This window comes from Cariama cristata, unplaced genomic scaffold (genome assembly GCF_000690535.1).
Source record: "Cariama cristata isolate BGI_N322 unplaced genomic scaffold, ASM69053v1 scaffold3846, whole genome shotgun sequence".
In the NCBI taxonomy this organism is placed as follows: domain Eukaryota; kingdom Metazoa; phylum Chordata; class Aves; order Cariamiformes; family Cariamidae; genus Cariama; species Cariama cristata.
Genome location: NW_009622513.1, coordinates 308 through 19,744, shown reverse-complemented (window position 1 = coordinate 19,744; position 19,437 = coordinate 308). Strand labels below are relative to the sequence as shown.

Below are 19,437 nucleotides of genomic sequence, written 5' to 3'. Positions count from 1 at the left end.
TACGTAAACCGCCGATTTAGACAGCGCACCATTGTGAAACCATTCCTGCGATACTTACTTTTAACGTCACCACTCACTTTATAAGAAGCGACACGCTACTGCCAGAAGGCGATGAACCACGCTCGTACTGCGTCCCCAGCCGCAGAATGGAACTGCCGTCTTCGCACGGTATTTGCAAACTAATTCTACCAAGAGTACACGTTTTTCCCTCTTAATTAATGTTTTAATAAATTTGATCAAGATCTTAGAAAAATACATAGCAAAACACAACATTTGTATGATTCAAACACTGCAGAAATTCAGTTGAATGAAGGGAATGAGCTATTTCTGAGAAAATGCTTTTTCCTTGAAAATGATGAATTGTAAAAAAAAAAAAAACCACATTTTTTTTTTCAGGGGCGAGAGTAGAATAAACCAACAAATCTGCTGTTCTGAAAAGTTCTGAAGCTAAAGTTTGGCTGTTGCCCAGTTTCCAATCTAAAGTAAATACTTTTTGGAGTTTGAAGTTAAGTTTAAAGAAATTCTCAAACAAACAGAACATCTTTATGTTCGTCAACTTCTGTTTGTGAAAATGTTTGACATGCCTTTTGGTTTCTTCTGAAATAGATTTTCATTTCAAAATGTGCAAGGATTGGGTATCATTTCCCATCCAGCAATAACTGAAAACTGGTATGAACAAGAAGGGAATCACTGGGAACAGTTATAAAAAGAGAAGTATCTGCAAAGACAGATTTAGTTATTCAAATTATGTAACATTGATCCCAGTAGCAACACCAGTATAATCATAATTTGAAGTGTTTGAAATCAAAAGGTCACATTATTGAAGTCACAATCACAGAAAAGTGCTCTTTAAAATGAGCCCTAAATCATACCTGGGATGCTGCAAAACAAGGCATACTAAGGCTGTTGCCTAGGGATGTTTGTTTAGTTTTGAGACTTCACATGATGTCAGCCTGAGGCCACTCCCAAGTCTCTGGGGGTTTTGGATTTTTATTTGTTATATAGATGATTTACATTTGAAAAGAGGAGAGTGAAGTCCTCTTTACACTGCTTTATTCAACTATGTATTTGTAATTTTATAGATGCAAAATATTTTTCTTTTTTCTCTCATGCCCTGTATAGTTCAGGAAATTAAATTGAATCATCACAGGTATGACATAGGCAATGCGTACACTATAGCTGTTCAGCTGCTTTTCTTTCTTCTCGCAATTGACAATTTCTCATTAGAAAAAGTAAAAGAAGAGACCATGTTAGGGGAATCCTTTAAATCAGATGATGAAATGAAGTTTCATTAATTTGAAGGACCTGTTGTTAAGTTTAAACTCCCAATGAAATGGTGGGGGTGGCAGCAGTGCAAGCACTCTGGTATTCTGTTAAGTAATATTAAAACGCTTTGGCTATTATGATTGCTCATTTCAGATGCCTGTCTTCTGGACTTCTTCAACATTCATGAAGTCAAGCTACTGCACATGCAAGCCTGACTTTACAATGTCACAAATGACACAGGCCCCAATTTGCAGTAATGAAGTACAGGAGTTGCTTTCAAGTCTTGAATAATCAGTGCCAATACAGAATTTGCAAGCACAATTCTCTAGCTGAAAATATGGATTTTAAGTATTCTAAAAACAGGAGATAATTGCGAATGGCTCTTACTCTGTTTAGAGATTGACCATCTCTTTTCCTGATTATTTGAAAGGCAACATGAACAGCAACATGTTTTCTTCTGGTGTAAAATGATTCTGCAGTGAAGTCAATTTCTTGAAATCCCAGCCTTCACTGAAATGAACAGCAATAAGCAAAAACAGTTATTAATCACGCTTATACCACAATTCCTAATCCCATAAGAACATTTTTATTGGAACCAGACCACTGCTCTTGGCCATTTCTTCTGAAAGAGAGCAGGGCATTTTCTTTCAGAGAGAAATGCCCACCTTTATCATTGCTTTTTCTGTTGAAAAACAGAAGTTACTCAGTAGATAAATGTTTCTAGACAAGTAAGCTTGAAAATACACACCTGCCTCGCCTGATTCCTATACAAATGCAGTACCTGATCCTCAGCTGCTTGTGAATGTCCTTTCAGCATGACTAATCACCACTGAGTTATTTGTGGACAACCTAAATGTATAAAAATGTCACCTGATTTGGCACTATATTCAGAAAACACATCAGCAATCAGAGCCAGTGCACATCTTATTAACCATTCTTCAAGCACATAATATTTTGGTAGTTCCATTTCAAAATTTTGAAGTAACAGTATTCAAAGTTCCCAAGGGCACAGTTATTATGCTATGAAATTCGGTGCTTTCTGGCTCAAGTGGCAGAATTAAAAGCATTCAGAGTTTCATCCTTTTCACATTAGATCAATGTGCTCCCACTGACTTTACTATCCCACTGACTTACAGGATCCAGCAGTATTTTATCATCTTTTCAGAAACTTGCAATATTAATAAGAACTAAAGATAAAAATAGACAACTTACCTGAACACTGAAGCATCTTCCATTCCTGCTTTTTTTCTCTTAATATTTTTATTTTGTTTACTTTTTCTTGGGTAGGAGGTACATAAACTCCAAAGTGAGGTGTAGAAGCACTCACTAATGCTTTGGCTACACTTTGCATTAAGTTTATCTCTGTGTCCTGTTTAAGGAAAAAAAAAAATACTCCTGGGAACCAAACTCTCTTTGCTTCAGTAATACATGAAATATTTAAAACAATGTCAAAATGGAGAAGTTTTTTCTGAAAAAGATGAATTAACTTTTATCTCTTGTAAAACTTGTTTCTTTCAAATAGAGAAACAATCTCAGTTTTCCTTTTGTGATTGAAAAGAAATAAATCTGGGTTAAAGGTAGAAAATGTTACGAGGGAAGGGGAACATGGAGCTTGTTTACTTCATGCATCATTTACTTTCTATCAGTGGAAAATAGTGATATATTTTGCTTCATCAGGAAGTGACTTTTTTTGACTCCTGACAGTCTGAATCAGTATCATTTCCTCACAGAAATTATATTCTGTAGCGTTGATAGAGTTACCATCTATTTTATTTTTAAGAGATAGAAGTATTTTTTCAATTATTCTAAAAAGCCAGTGACATGCATTAGAAAATGCCCATACATTACATAATCCCATTATGGAGCTACCCGCAGAGTACCAATATGAAAGTATTAGTAATTTTTTTAAAGATGTATGCCTAACTTCCTTTGTATCTCTGAGTTCACCCTTCAGAATATCAATAATTCTTTCCATTTCATACTCCTAATTAGTAATGTGCAAATGCACTATTTGTATACTGCATATCAATGTACAAATTATTTTAGACAATTTACAAATCAGCACTGTAAATTAAATAACATTTGAGAAAACTACAGAATAAAGTATGTCAAAATCCACTTAATCGTCAGCTTAATGAATAATATATCTTTAATTGGATACTTGCTGGGGAAGAGATTAGAATAAGCATATGTGAACAATTATTTGTTGTTCCTCATTAAGAACTAGAAGGCACCAAAGCAATCAGAAGTTATTGTTTCACAGAACACACCAAAAAATTGAGTCACTCACAGCCACAGGATGCTGCAGAGCCCTAGAGCCTAAGTCAAGTTCTTAAAGAGATTAGACAAATTCATGGAAGATACGCTCACTGGCACTTATCACACACTGGTCTGGATACAGCCTCCGACTTCCTACATTTAGAAATCCTTAATGTGCTAGTGTATGGAAAAAACTAGACTAGGGAATGATCCATATATTCTGTATTTCCTTTCCCATGCTCTCTACCAGAAACACAAAGCTCAGATGAATTGGTCCTCAGTTACACGTTACAGCAATTAAGCTCACTTAAAGGGTATGTGCCATTTTGATTTATCTTCTGCATGATGGAAGTTGTGTGTGATGAAGTACAGCATGGTGGAGAGAAGGAAAGGAAGCATAGTGTTCTATGATAAACAGGACAATGGGCTGCTTTCAATCACATTAGATGGAAAGAGGCCATATAATTAACAGACAACAGGTGTCTCCTAAAAAGAGACAGCTCTGAGCTGTGAATCCCAGGTGGAAAGGGAAGTTGTGACAAATAGAACTTCTACTGTTTACAGACATAACCATGGGCTTGCATTCATGCCTCAGCTTCTCAATCATGCAGGCTGCCTACAGCTCAGTACGCATCTGTGTCTTGTCTTGTCAGGGCAGAAACAAACTTGGGCTGTTTGCATCATGAACTCAGGAGTACCAAAGACAGTATAGATACAGCTAACATTTTCTACTGGGCAGCTTCAAGCAGTTCATACCAAGCGTGCTGCTGCTTGATTTGAGTTCTGTCCTAGGCACTTTGAAGCATCAAAGCTTAGCACCACTTCTTACCTCAATCACTGCAAAAATTCGAGACTCTGCTAATCCTCGTAGTAAAGCAAAAAGCAGAGAAATCCCACTTATTCCAAGGCTCCTGTTTGGTCCAACAGCTATTACTGTCAAGTTAGGTTGATAACTGTATGCTACAGGAAGAATGAATCCAAGTACAGCAGAAAAGAAGTCATTTCCTTCAGCATCCTTTAACAACAATGAGAAACTGTTTAGCACAAACGTAAAGCCCAAATTCCCAGATATAAAACAAAACAGTATGGTGAATCTCCAGAAGCTTTTGATTGGCCTGGGAAACAGGATACTGATCTATTTTCACAGTAATTTTTATATTAAACATGCATATTATTAATCTTTTCCTCAGTGTCTTCGCACTCTTAACTCTGCCTTCTGGAAGATGAACTACAGCAGCTACTGAAGGTTTCCTCAAACCTATGCATTCTAATACACTCTAAAGATGCATGAAGGAGTAGTACCCTGACAAGAGCAAGAAAAGGAAATATTTTTAAAGGTCCAAATTGCAGTGAGGGGTGTAATTCTCAGTGTCATTTTATGAATTTGTAAATACATTCTATTATTTCTGTTTTAAAAAGTTTTTCTCTTGTGTTGTTTCCAGGAAGTGAATCTTACCTCTTTCCAGTTTAGAGAAATATAGTGTTTGGAGCTGGTCTTTCCAGACTGTTCTTTCTCACAAATATGTATCATGAGTATTTTTCTGTAAATAAAAACCACATCTGAGTATTAAACCAACAACTTCCAATGAGATAAAAACATCTTTTCTTTCATCATTCTTTAAATACTAATTCATAACACAGGAGAAAACAACTATTTGCATTACTACACGCCATAACATAAACCCCAATTAAAAGTGAAATACTTTTTAAGGTATTTTTTTAAAAGAGTATTAAAGACTATGGGAAAATTACTTTTAAGAAAAAAGGCAAGTAGCAAAAAAAGTTATAGATAAAGATGACTATCAATAAGGAACTCAACATCAGCAGTATGTGCTCCCTGCAGATATAGGAGTACACCCTATACAATTAAGAATAAAGTAAAGGAGGTAATTATATTTTCAATAACAATCTAAATTTCAATCAATATAGAAGGATTATACTTTAAACCTACCACTAAACTCATAAAGTAGCATTTAGAAATAGCAGTTTGTCTTTAAAGATACTTTTGGGGATATTTTGTATTTTGTCTCACACTAAACTTAATGAACATCAGCTCATGACTGATTCCTTCATGCAGATTTCATCATACATATGGACACTTACAAACATTTACAAAGCCTTTAGGATTTGACTCCCTTAAGTAAAGAGAAAGCTCACCCATCTTTTGTGTTTGGTATGATTTGCATGTCTCCAACAAACACACAAAGCACTCTACAGAAAACAAATAAAAATATACATACATGTACATCTAAAAATATTTTTTTTCAATTAGTGCAATTTGTTTAAAGAGTCTGCATGTAGATTAGATGCATAAAAAAAGAATGGATATTGTTTCTGAATTTGGTCCATTGAAAGTATAAAGAAAAACACATTTATGACAGCTCAAGGGAACTCCTTTTGTCCCACCAAATACCCAGGGGAAAAAACAAAACTAAGAAAACGTCCTCAGGCCAAAGACAATCGAAATTTGACAAAGAACCTGCAGGCTAGGTGCAGCAGTCATCCTTACAAATGTTTTGCCTTTGGTAAGGCAAAAGGTTTTTGCTGGCATATACAATGTTGTCTGTACTACATATTGAAAATGCTATGCATACGCAGATGCTACTTGTTTTAAAATTAAGGTTTCAAAGGCAATTTGCCATATTTCACACATTTAATATCTCTTTTTTACATTTTGTCAAAGGGCCCCAAATGCAAAAGATACAAATTCACCTTTGAAATCCAAAACAAACAGAATGTCTTAGCGCAACGGCAACAGAAACAGCAGCTGTGGGTGATTCTGCAATTCCATTGCATACCTGCAAAATATATTTTTCATTCAGAAGTAATTAATGCTGCGCAAGATCTTTTCATTTTTTATTTGTAACAACTGTATTTTTACTTGTTTATATGTATCAAACAAAGCTACAGTGAAAGGTATATTAATGATCTATCGTAGTAGGGTTAAGAAAATGTTATTAATTCATTTTCTACAGAAAGTCCATGTTTGATTATTATGCCAAGAGCTGTTCTGTTACTTCAAAAGTATAGTGCTATGTTGAAAGACAGCTGTAAAAAAGCTCATCTTAGCATCTGCAACTCATGTAAAGTTCTACTTCTTTTTGTCAGTTACCATTTTTTTTGGATCTATTTATAGGCCTCCTAGAGGTATGCACAGCCCATAATGTTAAAAATTTGTCCCCAAGATCTACATACATGACTTCCAACACCAAGAAGATGGCTTAGAAGAGGCAGGCCATTCTGGCAGTTACGCTTCCTCCTAGGCCTGGTACTTTAAAGACAGCTTTTCATTCAAAGGGAGAGACTGATTTATTATGATGCAAAATTCTTAACTTGTTTGCAGTTCTTCCTCTTTGCTTCTCCAAGTTTCTATACATAAATACAAACATGCACCCTCTAAGCCTGCCTTCTCTTCATTCCTGACCCTGCAAGAATCAAAATGCTGAACTGGAATTACTCTTTTCAGAATCACAGCATACAGTGGTGTTTTCAAAAGCTCCACTAAAGGAGGGGGTGGCGGTGCTGTGGTGTGCATGTGTAAATCAAAATTTACTCTGAGTAAACTGTTGTACAAATAATGGTAAGTGGGTGCAGCTGCTCATAGCGTGGCATCTTCTAATAAAGAGTAATGCAAAGGAAACCCTACCTCCTAAAGACAGAAGGCAAGACTGTGTGCACTGAAACAGGAAAAATTTCAAGATTTGACATTTCTTGTTCAGATTTCTTGCTGCTGCTCCCTGGTGCTTCATACACCAACTTCTGCTCCCCTCAGCTGGAAGAGTGAATGCCTGGCTCACCTGTATGTCTGAGAGTGATGAGAAGGTTCTTATTGACTCATATGCTGTGACTGCAGAAAAGCAGGACAATGTCTCACCCAAAGATCATTAGAAAAATGTCTTGGGGTTAACAGCTATCCCTAAATAGTTGTTTTCTCATCTTGCATACTCACTCTTGTAGCTAAGCGTTCTAGCTGAGATTAGTGGGGTTGTGAACTACACAGTAACTAGTATCTGGACAATAATATAGCAGAAGCAAAAAATCAGAGGAATCCAACTCTCCCCCTGATCTCCCAAGATCAAAACAGTTTGTTATTACCTCCTTCTTAAGCATTTTGTCTAGGATGGTCAATGTACTGCCAAGAGAGAGCAAAGTTCTGTCCTCTTTCACAAGATCTGTGTAAAAGTCACTGCAAAATAAAATATTTGAAGAAAAACTAGGTTAGAGGCAATAATGCTTTTGAAGAGGACACCGATATGGTACTTTGCAGTTAGTATTGACAGGGTACATTTTGTATAGGTGCTAAACATTGATTCTCAAAAACCTAGTTGTAACAGGAAGATGACAACACTGTTGCCTGACAGTCTTGCACTCTCTAAATCTGTTTCCATTCTGCACTGGAAAGAAAACAAAACTGTCTGAAGATATTCAGGAAATAGAGCTCTGTCAAAATTAGACTAAGACAAAAAGTTGAGCTCTCAAATCAGACCAATTTGGTATTTTTTTCAGCTACAAAGTGAACACAGAGCTTTAGGGCACCTTCCTAGCAAAATCTCTTTCTAAATGAATACATTTGCACTAACTCTTCTGTCTCCATTGAAATAGCTTTCTCTAAAAGTATTCTGATTAGTTCTTGAAAAGACTTCAAGGCTACGAGTGATAACCAACACCAATGTCTTCTTTTTCCAAAGGAAGAAACTCTGGCTATAATCATGTAGACTAAGGCCAAAAAGATGACCACAGCAGACACAGAGGTAGATGACAGTCTGTACAGAGACCTCTCATCCTCATAATTACATTGAAAATTAAATAGATAGGACCAACCTGACAAGAGCTTTTATTTCATTTTTGTCCATTTCCTTCACCAAATGAACGGGTACAGGGAGCAAATGTGCTAAACCTTTAGATGTTGTTGCTGTTTTGATGGGAGGCATTGGAAATAGAATATTTTTCATGTGCAGTTCCAAAAATCTTTCTACTTCGACAGTTTCATTGTTGTTAGTTATCTTAGATTCATGTTCTGTGGAGGGATTTGGATTAGCCTTCTTTAGTAGGTGTGATTTGGTGCTCAAATTTTGTAAAAATGATGTGTCTAGAGAAAAGAAAAGCAGGGGTTTCACATGTATTAATTCCTAAGCAATGTGTTAATATTTGGTTACATTTATTTACAAAACAGTGCACATCTGTATCATAGTATGCATATTTATTTCCATGCACTAGCTACAATGTTTCCTGCCACAAATGTTATTTTTTAGTGTTGCTAAGTTTGTTTCAATCTAGCAAAAGGTCATAAATGATAATAAATCTTGTGCCCATATTTTTCACATGGAAAACAAAGATACTAAAGTGCTACTTTTTCGTGTGATGTTGGCCGGCTTCAGAAGTTCTTTTCAGACCAGCTGAAGACATGACCTTGAATAAAGCCTCACTGCTTCATCAGTCACTTGATTAATAACTGGTAGTTCAATTATTTTAATCCACTGGTATTAATAATTTTGAATTTCTGTATGAATCCATTTACCAATCACATTGGCTTGAAGAGAAGGGTAATTACCTTCATACATCAACCATTTCCAGTAGGGTTTATGTGCTGCTCTCACATTTTGAATAGATTCAACAGCACTACAAAAGAAACACGATTAACAGTATCAGCACTAATGAAAATACAGGAAACACAACTTACCTCAATGAAAAAGCAAAAACAAAAAATCCAATTGAAAATTAACAAGCTGTGGTCTCTTCCAAGAATGTAGAACAGAAAGATAAAGACAATGAGAGTCAGTGAGCAGATTGCTTGGAAAGATTAGATACAAGAGTCAAAAAAAAAAAAAAAAAAAAGGTGAAGAACACATGCAGTATGTACACGTTTACACACATTAAGTGAAATCCTGACCCTGCTGTTGGAGGAATCACACTATCCCTGACTTCCGGAAAGGCAAGATTTCACCAGTCTGTCTTTGCTCTGTCAGAGATTTTATCTACACAATGTAAAGATGTAATTAGATTCACTCAAAAGCAAGACTATCTGTTCAGGAACCACGTAAATCACATTGCCTGCTATTCTTTGTGTTGAAATTTTTTTGTTACCACTGATATTTGCAGCACTACAGGCAAATGGTCCTAGTACGTTAGCTACCATGCAGACATAATTCAGGTTATGTTAAATCCAGGACAAATTTTGTGTACTTGGAGATTATTCATAAAGTCTTCAGGAGCTGGACTGGTATAATGGATAAATATGTAATCAACTCTCTATTACCCAAGATGATAGCAACCTGAGATTCTACAGTTGGTAGAGGGAAGGGGAAAAAAGAAAAAAAAAAAAAGAGGTGATACAGGGGCTATGGGATGTGCTGGGAACAAAATAACCAGCTTTGCTCCATCAGAGTTTACCAAATCCAACTGTGCCCACAGCCTGCATATATCTACACTGCTTCCATGACTGATCTGAGCTCCAAGTTTTAACTAACACAGCCAACTGGTAGGTGCTGCCACCAAAACGCATACGGAACATTACTGCAGAAAAAAAGCACAGGACAACTATTGAGGTGGGAGAGAGACTGAGGACGGAACCTGACGATGTGGAGCAGATGGTACAGACAGGTAGAGAGAAAGATGCTGTTAGATGTGGGACTGATTCAGGCCCAAGGTTCAGAATGCTTTACTAGGTCAGATTCGCTACTGTGCAAACACAATCGTACTGTCTCCAAAAAGAAGTTAGACTCAAAGTTTAATTATCTTAGTACAGCTCCACACAGTCAAGTGCTTTTGCACCCCAGGCCTCGATGCTCCAAATTCCAGAAACACAAGGAGTCATCAAGACTGCCTCTGCACAGCATCAGCTCTCACTGATGAGAGAGAGGTTAGCTCCAGCTATTGCTGTACTACAGCAACTGAAGTCGCTCTGGAATCTGAAGAACAAAGCCTTGCAATTACACGTGAGAGAGAGGTTAGCTCCAGCTATTGCTGAAGTCGCTCTGGAGTCTGAAGAACAAAGCCTTGCAATTACACACTTTCCCAAATACTGGCTGTTATTAACTGGTGTTGCCTTGATTACAGAAGGATTGTCCCAGCCTTGAGTGAGATGGATCTCTACGGAATAACAAGGCCCAAGGATAAATAGCATAAAATTATAAGCCATTAAGTTCTCGCAACTTGAAATAGTTTCAGAAACAAAAGTATACAAAACTGTACCTTGGATGACTTTTTGGAAAGCAAGTTCCAAAGCAGAAAATAATATACTATAAAGCATCATATTAAAACCTTGCTTCAGCAAAATGTTCAAAGCATGCATATCTGTAATCTCTTTGATAAACACATGGGTTATTTTAAAATTCTTCATATGCTTACCTTAAGCAAGGTGCCATTTCTCCAGTTATTTGAGGTACAGGATCTCCAAGCAAAGTTTTTACAGTCATGCAGACTGATTCAGACAATGACTTCAAGTGGTAGCCACCCTAGAAAAAATGTATTTTGTGTCACCTAAGGAACTAGTACTTAGAATATCTATATGAATATCATCACGGAAAATAAATAAAACTTTTGAAATATATCTGAATCTACAGAAACAGAAGATGATATGCCAGTACATTTAAGTCAATGATTTTCAAGATGAAAACAGTGTTAGAGGCTAGTTGCTGAACTTCACTGGCATCCCATGATTCAACTCACTTCATCATGGCTTGATTCATTTCAGAATCAGTCATGACTTTGCCATGAAAACCCTGGAAACGTGACTTCTCCATTCCTATCCATGGTATGCCACCCTCAGCAATTCCTGTGGAAGATTCCTTAGAAGGCAAATACTATCACTGTCCTCTAAAATGTCTGTACAAGTGAGATCTCCCACAGCCTGACACTTGTAAGATATGGTTGTCCTGATGGTTTACCAGAAATTGGACAGCAACTGAAGACAGATTTAAGACTGCTAGACTGCAGATGATAGATTGCTTCCTGCATACCACCTGTGGAGCAGTCACATAATCTGTATTAGGATGGGATGCTTATTTGCACTTCAGCTAGTAGACAGAAATATTTATAATAACCTGCTGGAGAGAAGGATGATGGAAGAAAAGTCATGCAAAACAGAGGTCAAGTGAATCAATAAACAGTTCACTCTTGGAGACCCTGTTGGCAGTAATATTTCCACACACTTATTTACCTGAAAAGCCACCATTTTTCTAACATGCAGCAGAAACAGGGAGTTGAAATCTAGATTTCAAAAGGAGGAGAAATTTTTAATTGTTTAAAAAATAAAGAGAGCTCTTAAAAAAAAGAGCTTGCATAGAGGCTTTTATTCAAAAGAGGGAATTTAGTAAGGGCTCCATTACTAAGTAAGGGTATATTTAGGTTAAAGGTTTTTTAAACTCTTTTGGAGTAACACATACTTGTAAAAACATTGATAATGCAGCTTATTCACTAAATACATTTTAATGAGTTTGGGACTGTCCAGAGCAGCAGACTGGTCACTGTTCACAAGAACTGAACATAATACACACACACGGAGGATATATTTTTTTTGAACAATGAACATATGTTCCTCTGTTTCAAAATTTTAAGTTAAAAAAAAATAAATCAGTTTTTAAGATATGCATTTCTTCTAATGTACAAGAGCATTGTCAAATTTTAGCCAATTTTGCATTCCTAATTCTCAAAAGAAAGATAAAAAGAAGAAATTATTTTGTTAAGAAGTTTCACTTCCTAGCTTCTGGCTTGCCCTATATGGCTCTAATACAAAGACCTTTCCCCTGGGAGTACACTTCAAAAGTCTTTACCTCTAGGATGACACACAGCTTTCCATTAGCTAACTGCATCAGGAAATGGGTAAGGTGGGCAAAAACCTCAGGAGTGGCATTCATCTGACCCTAAATCAAAGAAAAAATGTTAAGAGATGAAACCCTGGATCAAAAACATTGGTAAAAAAAAAAACAAACACCACACAATCTGACATACATGAGTGAGTTGGAATACTGGAACACTTGTCTTTCATTGTATCTAACAAAATGCTGAACCAACTGCTTTAAAGGAAGGTGCAAAAAACAATACAGTAATTACAGAATAATCTGTCTTTACATATCTCATTGTAGTATTTAATGAGCTGGGGGTGGCTTAAAGACTCAAATACATATTTTTAGCTTGGTGAAAGTGAATTTCACCTAGCAATCACAGGACATTTAAGAGGTAGGAATATTTTGTGAACAGATTCATGACTGGCAACACAAAGGTCACAGGTTACTTACTTCAGGGTCTCCAATTCCAGAATCATATCCAGAAGAGACAATAACCAGTTCAGGATCAAACTGTTATAAAACAGAGAGAGTTGTAGCACATTCTTATGTCCTATTTTCAATTTTACACTGGACTTCAACTGTACCATATTCAGCTGTTATTTCAGCTAGAATATGAACACAAAAAAAGACTCTCCTTGAAAAAAAACTAAAATTATCCTTTTAAGCTACTTTTTTGCTGGAGAAGTTGCAGATCATTATACTGAACATTTAAAAGCTAACATTCCATAAATACTACTCAGTTGACCAGGACATCAGTCACACCAGCAAAAATAATGTGTTAATTGTGCTACTGGCAATTACTGCATTTCTACAAAATACTCAATGGCACCTGCTTAAGAAGTACTTAGGAAGTAGCCTTTGGTTTCACCATTCAAATAGCAGAGCAGTAAAAAATTACCTCAAAAGACATCGGAAGCAACACATGGAAAAATGCAGCAAGATAATCTGAATTTCCCATCCCAACCTGTAAAATATGAGAAATATAGGTCATACTTTCCTGTTAGAATAACAAATTTTTTAAGGTTCTTCAAGACAGATAGTATCAAAAGTTAAAGATAAGGTTCCCTTATGAGGTCAAGTAAAACAAACTCTGTTTAAGAGAAGTGCATAAATATCCACCATTTTTAGTCTAAAGTATGAGCTTTAGTTCTCTGTTGAACAAGGATGGATGGAATAATCTCCTGAAACACTTTCTAATTTGATGGCTAGGCAAGATATTCAAGAAAAAACCCAGACGTGTGTGTTTTTCTCTCCCTCTTTTTTTTTTTTTTTAAACATTATCACATTCTGAGCCATATTTTTCAGCAGACATTCCACTGATGAGAAAGATGTGCACTGTGCTAAGACACGTGCCAAACAACTGAAGCAGTGCACTTCTCTGAAAGTGTTACGTAAAGCATGAGATACAAAGCTATTGCACTTGCTTTGTTGTGCTGTAAACAACATTTACCTTATTCCAAGGCAAATTTATGTTAAAACCTTCTCCTTTTCCCAGACCCACAGCATCATATTCAGATTCTCTGAGTGACGGCCAGAATTCCTGATGTTCATAGCGATGCCAGGAAAAATACAGAACACTGAAAGATACAAAACCCAAATCCAACTGGACAAAAAGATTCCCAAACTGACTTTATATCCTGAACCTGGTGACTGTATTGACTGAAAGCAAGAAAATAGAATTGTCCTTTCTCCTCAGTTCTCTTAATGGACTTGGACTGTGAAACATGGTACAGTAGGTCCTATGCCAAAATTAACCTAAAAATTAACCTGCTAAAAATTTATTGTATGCATGCACTCCATTCAGACCACAGACAGGGCATTTTTCAGAAGAGCAGACTTGTTTCTAGAACCTACTTCTGTGGTTTTTCCAAAAACAATATAAAGCTCATGTATTTTAGCCAACTACTACTTGAATACTTTAACCGAGAAATTTGTGAATACAGAGAATAGATGTATTACCTGAATACTGGCACGAAGAGATCTTGCTACTGGCAAACCAAAGTAATCATATCGCTCATTTTGTGTTTGTTATTCTTTAAAGTAGAACAGATTTACATATTTCTCTTTTTTTGTTAATTTTCCCCTCTACTGTATAACAAGTAAAAAACAGTGACAAAAATAGCAAGAAGAATGTTTTGTAAGATTCTAGTTTTAGAAATTTAAGAAATCTTACTCTCTACAGAGGCAAGCAATCTTTAACCAGCTAACATTTAAAAAAAAAAAAAAATAAAAATCCTTCAAACCTTGGATCCTCTTCAAATATATATTGAGTTCCTTGCCCGTGGTGCACATCCCAGTCAACAATTAGGATTCTGCATAGATCAGTAAAAGAAAACATTCAGCAGAAGAACCAGAGCATCTTGATCAGAATAATGCTTTTCCAATCCAAAAGGTACAGGACACCCTGAAAGCTCTAGACATTAATCTAAACCAGTACAATGTCAAACTGTTATCTAAAGCCATACTTCGGTATGAAAAGCTTCTCTAGAGTCAACTACACACTTACCTCTGTAGACCATATTTCAGTTTTGCATATTCTGCTGCAATAGCAACATTGTTGAACAAACAGAACCCATTAGCTGCATTTCTCTGGCTGTGGTGACCTGGAGGTCTAAAACAAAGTTTTATATGGTTACTCACAACAAAAGAAATTTTGGTAAGAAGTGAAAACTTTTTTCACATATTTTCTTACCTCACTAAAGCCATTCCATTGCACACTTCTCCTGACATCACAGCATCCACCAGCTGCAAAGTTGCTCCTACTGCTAGTCTGGCACAGCGGTAAGTGTTCTGAAAAAGAGAAACTCACAGTTGTCATCACTCACTCATCTGCTTCTTTTAAACTAATCACACATGACACTTTTGCACCAACAGCAAATTGTCTTGACATAATTCTACCCAACTGAGGCTGTATGCAGATGGCTAAAAGTAGAATTTTACAACACAGTCTCCAATGTGCTTTCTACTAGCTTTACCTGTAATCACCATATTTATAAGGATGTTCTCTCTGGAGCAGTTAAGAAACATGAGATGGACATATTGAACTGACTAGTGGAATAACACAGCATCTTGGAAAATAAAGAATGAAACCTTACAGAAACAAAACACAGAAGATTTCACCTCCATTATCCGGCACAACATTTAAGAGCAACTATTACCAAAACGTGATTTGCAGGTCACTAATGGTCTACAGTGACATGAAGTGATAAAAATAGAGCCAAAATCTGAGTAGTGCACTACACTGGCATGATACAATTACAGAATAGACGACAGGACACTTAACCAGTTTAAATTACAGCCTTATACTGAACTTGAAACAGATAATAATAATACCATAAATACATGCAAGTCTACTTAAATAGCAAAAAAATGTATTGCCAATTTTCCCCTACTTAGAAAAGTGCCACTCAGATGGAATAACACAAATACTTGTAACTCCCAATAGAGGAAGCAGTTTAACTTACACACCGGATGAAAGAAAAAAGCATCATAATTTCCAGAGACTCTTTTCAGTTCCTCTTCATTCATTGTCTGGGTGCTTTTTGCCACTTCCAAGTGTTCTGAACTGCAGAGGAGAGAGAGATGAACACAACACTTAACTAAGCAACTATAAAGGGTTTTTTTAATGCAAAATGTAATTAAAAGTAACAATATATGTTAAAAGGAGCTTTCTGTGATAGTCCAATAGGTACTCTGGAAAGTTAGTTGCAGGATACAGTGAAAAAAAAAAAAAAGAGCACTATGAAAGCAAGGGTTCTTGGATGTCTTAAGAATATGACATTCTTTTCCTTTTCCCAGTGGTAAGAGCAATTAGTCTTGCTTTCAAAAAAAGGCCCTTTGTTCATCATTACTTTGTAATCCATGCTACATATAGATACCATCCCAACAAGAACTAAACTAGGATCCTGACAGTCATCAGAGTGTGAATTATAACTCTGAGAATGGGCGTCTAGTCCTCCCTTATTCTGTGGAAAACAAGTATTTGAATGAATCCCTTATCAGGTGTGTACTAACTCCCTCTTTTCACTGGTTCAAGAGTGCAATAAATACTAAGACACAAGCATCAACGTTCCCCCAATTCTCTGTCACCGCTCTGCTGCCCTTGTATAGCAAGCTGGAAGTGGAAGCTGATGGCATCTACTCTCCCATCTGCGTCCTCTAGGCAGACAATGCTAAAGCAACCAGAACTTCACAACAAAATGAGACACATTAGTGCTGCCTAATGAAAATAAAGCTAAACAGTGGCTTCAAAATGAAGGCATTAACAGGAATAAAACCGTATGAACCTGAATGGTGTATAATTACTAGTTTAACTTCAGCAGCAGTCTTGTAACTGTGAACACAAACAAACCATTTTCATAGGAGTTATAAATTTGTTATACGTTTTTTAGAAATGAAAGAGCTCTATTTTCTCTAGCTTACCTATGGAAACCAAGACAAGACCTAGTGAAGTGATTTGTGCCCAGTCATCTAGCAGGAGCAACTCAACTGGAAATAGTGATCAAGCCTTTTCTGTACCCAATCAGCAATGTATTTAAGATGAAAATAAATTATATTGGTACACAGCACTAATTGCATTCTAACAAGCAAGTATGTTCTTAGGAAAAATACTCTTCTGGGATCTGAAAATTTAAGCGTGACTTGGGCTCAAGCTACGGTCCTCATCACAGCTGTCAGAGCCCTGGGTGCATCCCTTCCCTCCTGGGTTTGGCTGCTGGGTTCAGAAGCAGCAGAGGTAGTACAGCTGGTCACCTTGAAAGAGAGAGCTAGAAGGAACCTCAGCAGAGGCTCCCTCCAAACAGGTCTGCTAAGAAGTCTCAGCAGAGGCTCCCCCTCCTTCCCTTGGCACTTGCTTTTAAGATAAGGCTCTCGCCCTTGGCTACATTGCAGCTGTGTTGTATAGCCATGTCTGTGTGCGGCCATGAACCCGCTAACCTGGACCTGGACCCTGACCCGTGGATTGGCTCTCCAGCTTGACCTCAGACCTGCCATGTCACTACGGCCTTGTTGGGCAATCTAAACTCATGGCTGAATCCGGTTACCATCACTGGACCCATGCTGCTCGCCTCGCTTGGGCATTGTGGAATTGTGCCCTTGTCCATGAAGCCACTGCTTCTGGCTGCTTTGTCATCATGCTCTGCTCCCAACTCCCCTGGCCCTTCAGAGAAGGCTGCCCTTGCCACTCCCTGACAAGGGCAAATGAGCGCACAAGCCACATGCAGAATCACCCGCAGTTGGTTGCAGATTCATCACACTGAGGTGACCAATGCCAGAGCAGACTTCACTGCCATGAATTCAGAACTGGCAGGCTGCTATTCCTCTAAACTCCCCCCATCCTGCCCCAAATTAGCTGCGAAGTTTTTCTGTTTCATTCACTCTGTCTCAAAGATGCTTGGGAGAAAGAGGAGGCTATTATCTTTCTAAAGAATTACCCATTTTTCTACACTTTTTAAAGCCTTGTCCCAATTCTTATTAGAAGTTTACTTTTAATCCTATGTATAAATCAGCATTCATTGCTTAAGAACCCAAAGAGCGAGAATGGGGATTTAGTGGAATAGCAGAGTCATACTTCAGCACCTACACCGTACTCAACATTATTCATCTAAGTGTGACACATTTTCCATTGAAATTACTGGAAGTCACTGAGTTTTGGAGCAGACCTTTTCAAATAGAGCAAAATATGACCTGGAGGTATGAGATCTGTTATTTCATTGAATTAATCTGAACGGTGATGAAAGTAAGTTTCAGACCTGTGAACCAACAGGATCTCCTCCTCGCTTCCTTCTCTGGCAGGCACATGGACACATCTTTCCACAAGCTGGTAACGTTTAAGCTGCTCATAGGAGGATGAAAGTCTTTCTGGCACTTCAATATCACAAACAGGACTAAAAATAAGCAATAATCATATTAGTATAATACCATACCAGCACAGCTAACAAATACGCTTCATAATGCCTAGCTTTTAACTTCCCATTGTAAGAAGATTCATTACACTCATAGAGGGACATGCGAGAGTAAAAGAAAACGAAAATCTTGAAATACTTTTTGTTTTGGAATTGAGCCAAAAGTTGGTTCTAAAATACGCAGGCAGAAAAACATTCCTGGTTCTTAAATAAAAAAGAAACACAATAGCATCATTTTTTTGTTTCCTCTCTCACCACTGAAAGTAGCAATGCTTAACTACAGACACAGGAATGCTGAAATGAAAAGCTGTAGATTACAGTGAAGGTGAACAGAGGAAGGTTTGGTTTGGGAGAGAAGACAACAGTTACTCTGAGCACTGCAAAGGTACTGGTCTAATTTATGTAAGTGGCATATACCAATTTCTAACTGAATTTAATCGATGCGTTTCAGCTGAGTGAGTATACCTACATATTTTTCCAAAGATCAATGATACTTTCGCTTTCTAAACAGTTTAATTAGCTCCAAATACTTTATTTAGGGGGCTACTCAGATGCCTCAAGCTAACACTTGTTGTTAAGGCCTACCAGACTGGAGGCCTACAGCTTCTCAAATTCAGCTTCAGATTATCATTACGGCATCTGGATACAAATTGGAAATAAAAATTTTTTTCTTCTCCAAAAGGAAAGACTTTGTATTTACTAGGAGAATGACATGGTATCTGTCATTAGGTATTTCCTATTACATTTACAAAAACTGCATTTGTTTGGCACTTCTCTCAGAAGTCCTAATAAGAATCTGTTCATAAAAACTACAGCAGTGACTTACTCACTCCAAAGTAGTTTGTGAGTAGTCATCTCCTCATCATAGATCAGCGCTGTTCCTGAAGCCATTGCTACAGACAGAACAAAACAAAAATCCCAAGACACACGTTTCAGGCAAGAAGTAAACATATCTTAGAACAAACTTAATATTATACTAGCTGGTGGGAATATAAGTACACAGCGTATCTGCTTGCATGACAACTTTGCACTTTAGACTTTGTACTTGGAGAACAAAAGCAAAGAAAATCATTTAGGACTCCTGACAAGACCAAGGAGCAAGGCAGCAGGGCAAAGCCAACCGCACAGACCTTGAAACGCAGTCAGGATTCCCGACTATCCGCATGTTCAAAACCTCGGCACAGGTTATTTCGGGTGTAGGTGAAAGGGTTACGCCACCTCTC

At 37.2% G+C, this 19,437-nt stretch overlaps 1 protein-coding gene across 1 annotated transcript; it reads right to left on the bottom strand.

Annotated features, from left to right (window-relative positions):
* Positions 1–77: 77 nt before the first annotated feature.
* On the bottom strand, positions 78–19,105 carry HDAC10 (histone deacetylase 10; the record flags this gene model as incomplete). The annotated part of the gene is made up of 20 exons (XM_009702345.1): positions 19,041–19,105; positions 18,062–18,196; positions 15,780–15,876; positions 15,004–15,101; positions 14,818–14,922; positions 14,555–14,623; positions 13,762–13,888; positions 13,210–13,275; positions 12,762–12,821; positions 12,297–12,386; positions 10,873–10,979; positions 9,077–9,144; positions 8,347–8,455; positions 7,621–7,711; positions 6,238–6,323; positions 5,683–5,736; positions 4,982–5,066; positions 4,355–4,540; positions 2,479–2,635; positions 78–210 (listed from the first exon to the last, which is right to left on the bottom strand). Coding segments are annotated over exons 1-20 (1,988 nt in total), but the record flags the coding sequence as incomplete, so codon positions are not given.
* Between the last annotated feature and the right edge of the window lie 332 nt (positions 19,106–19,437).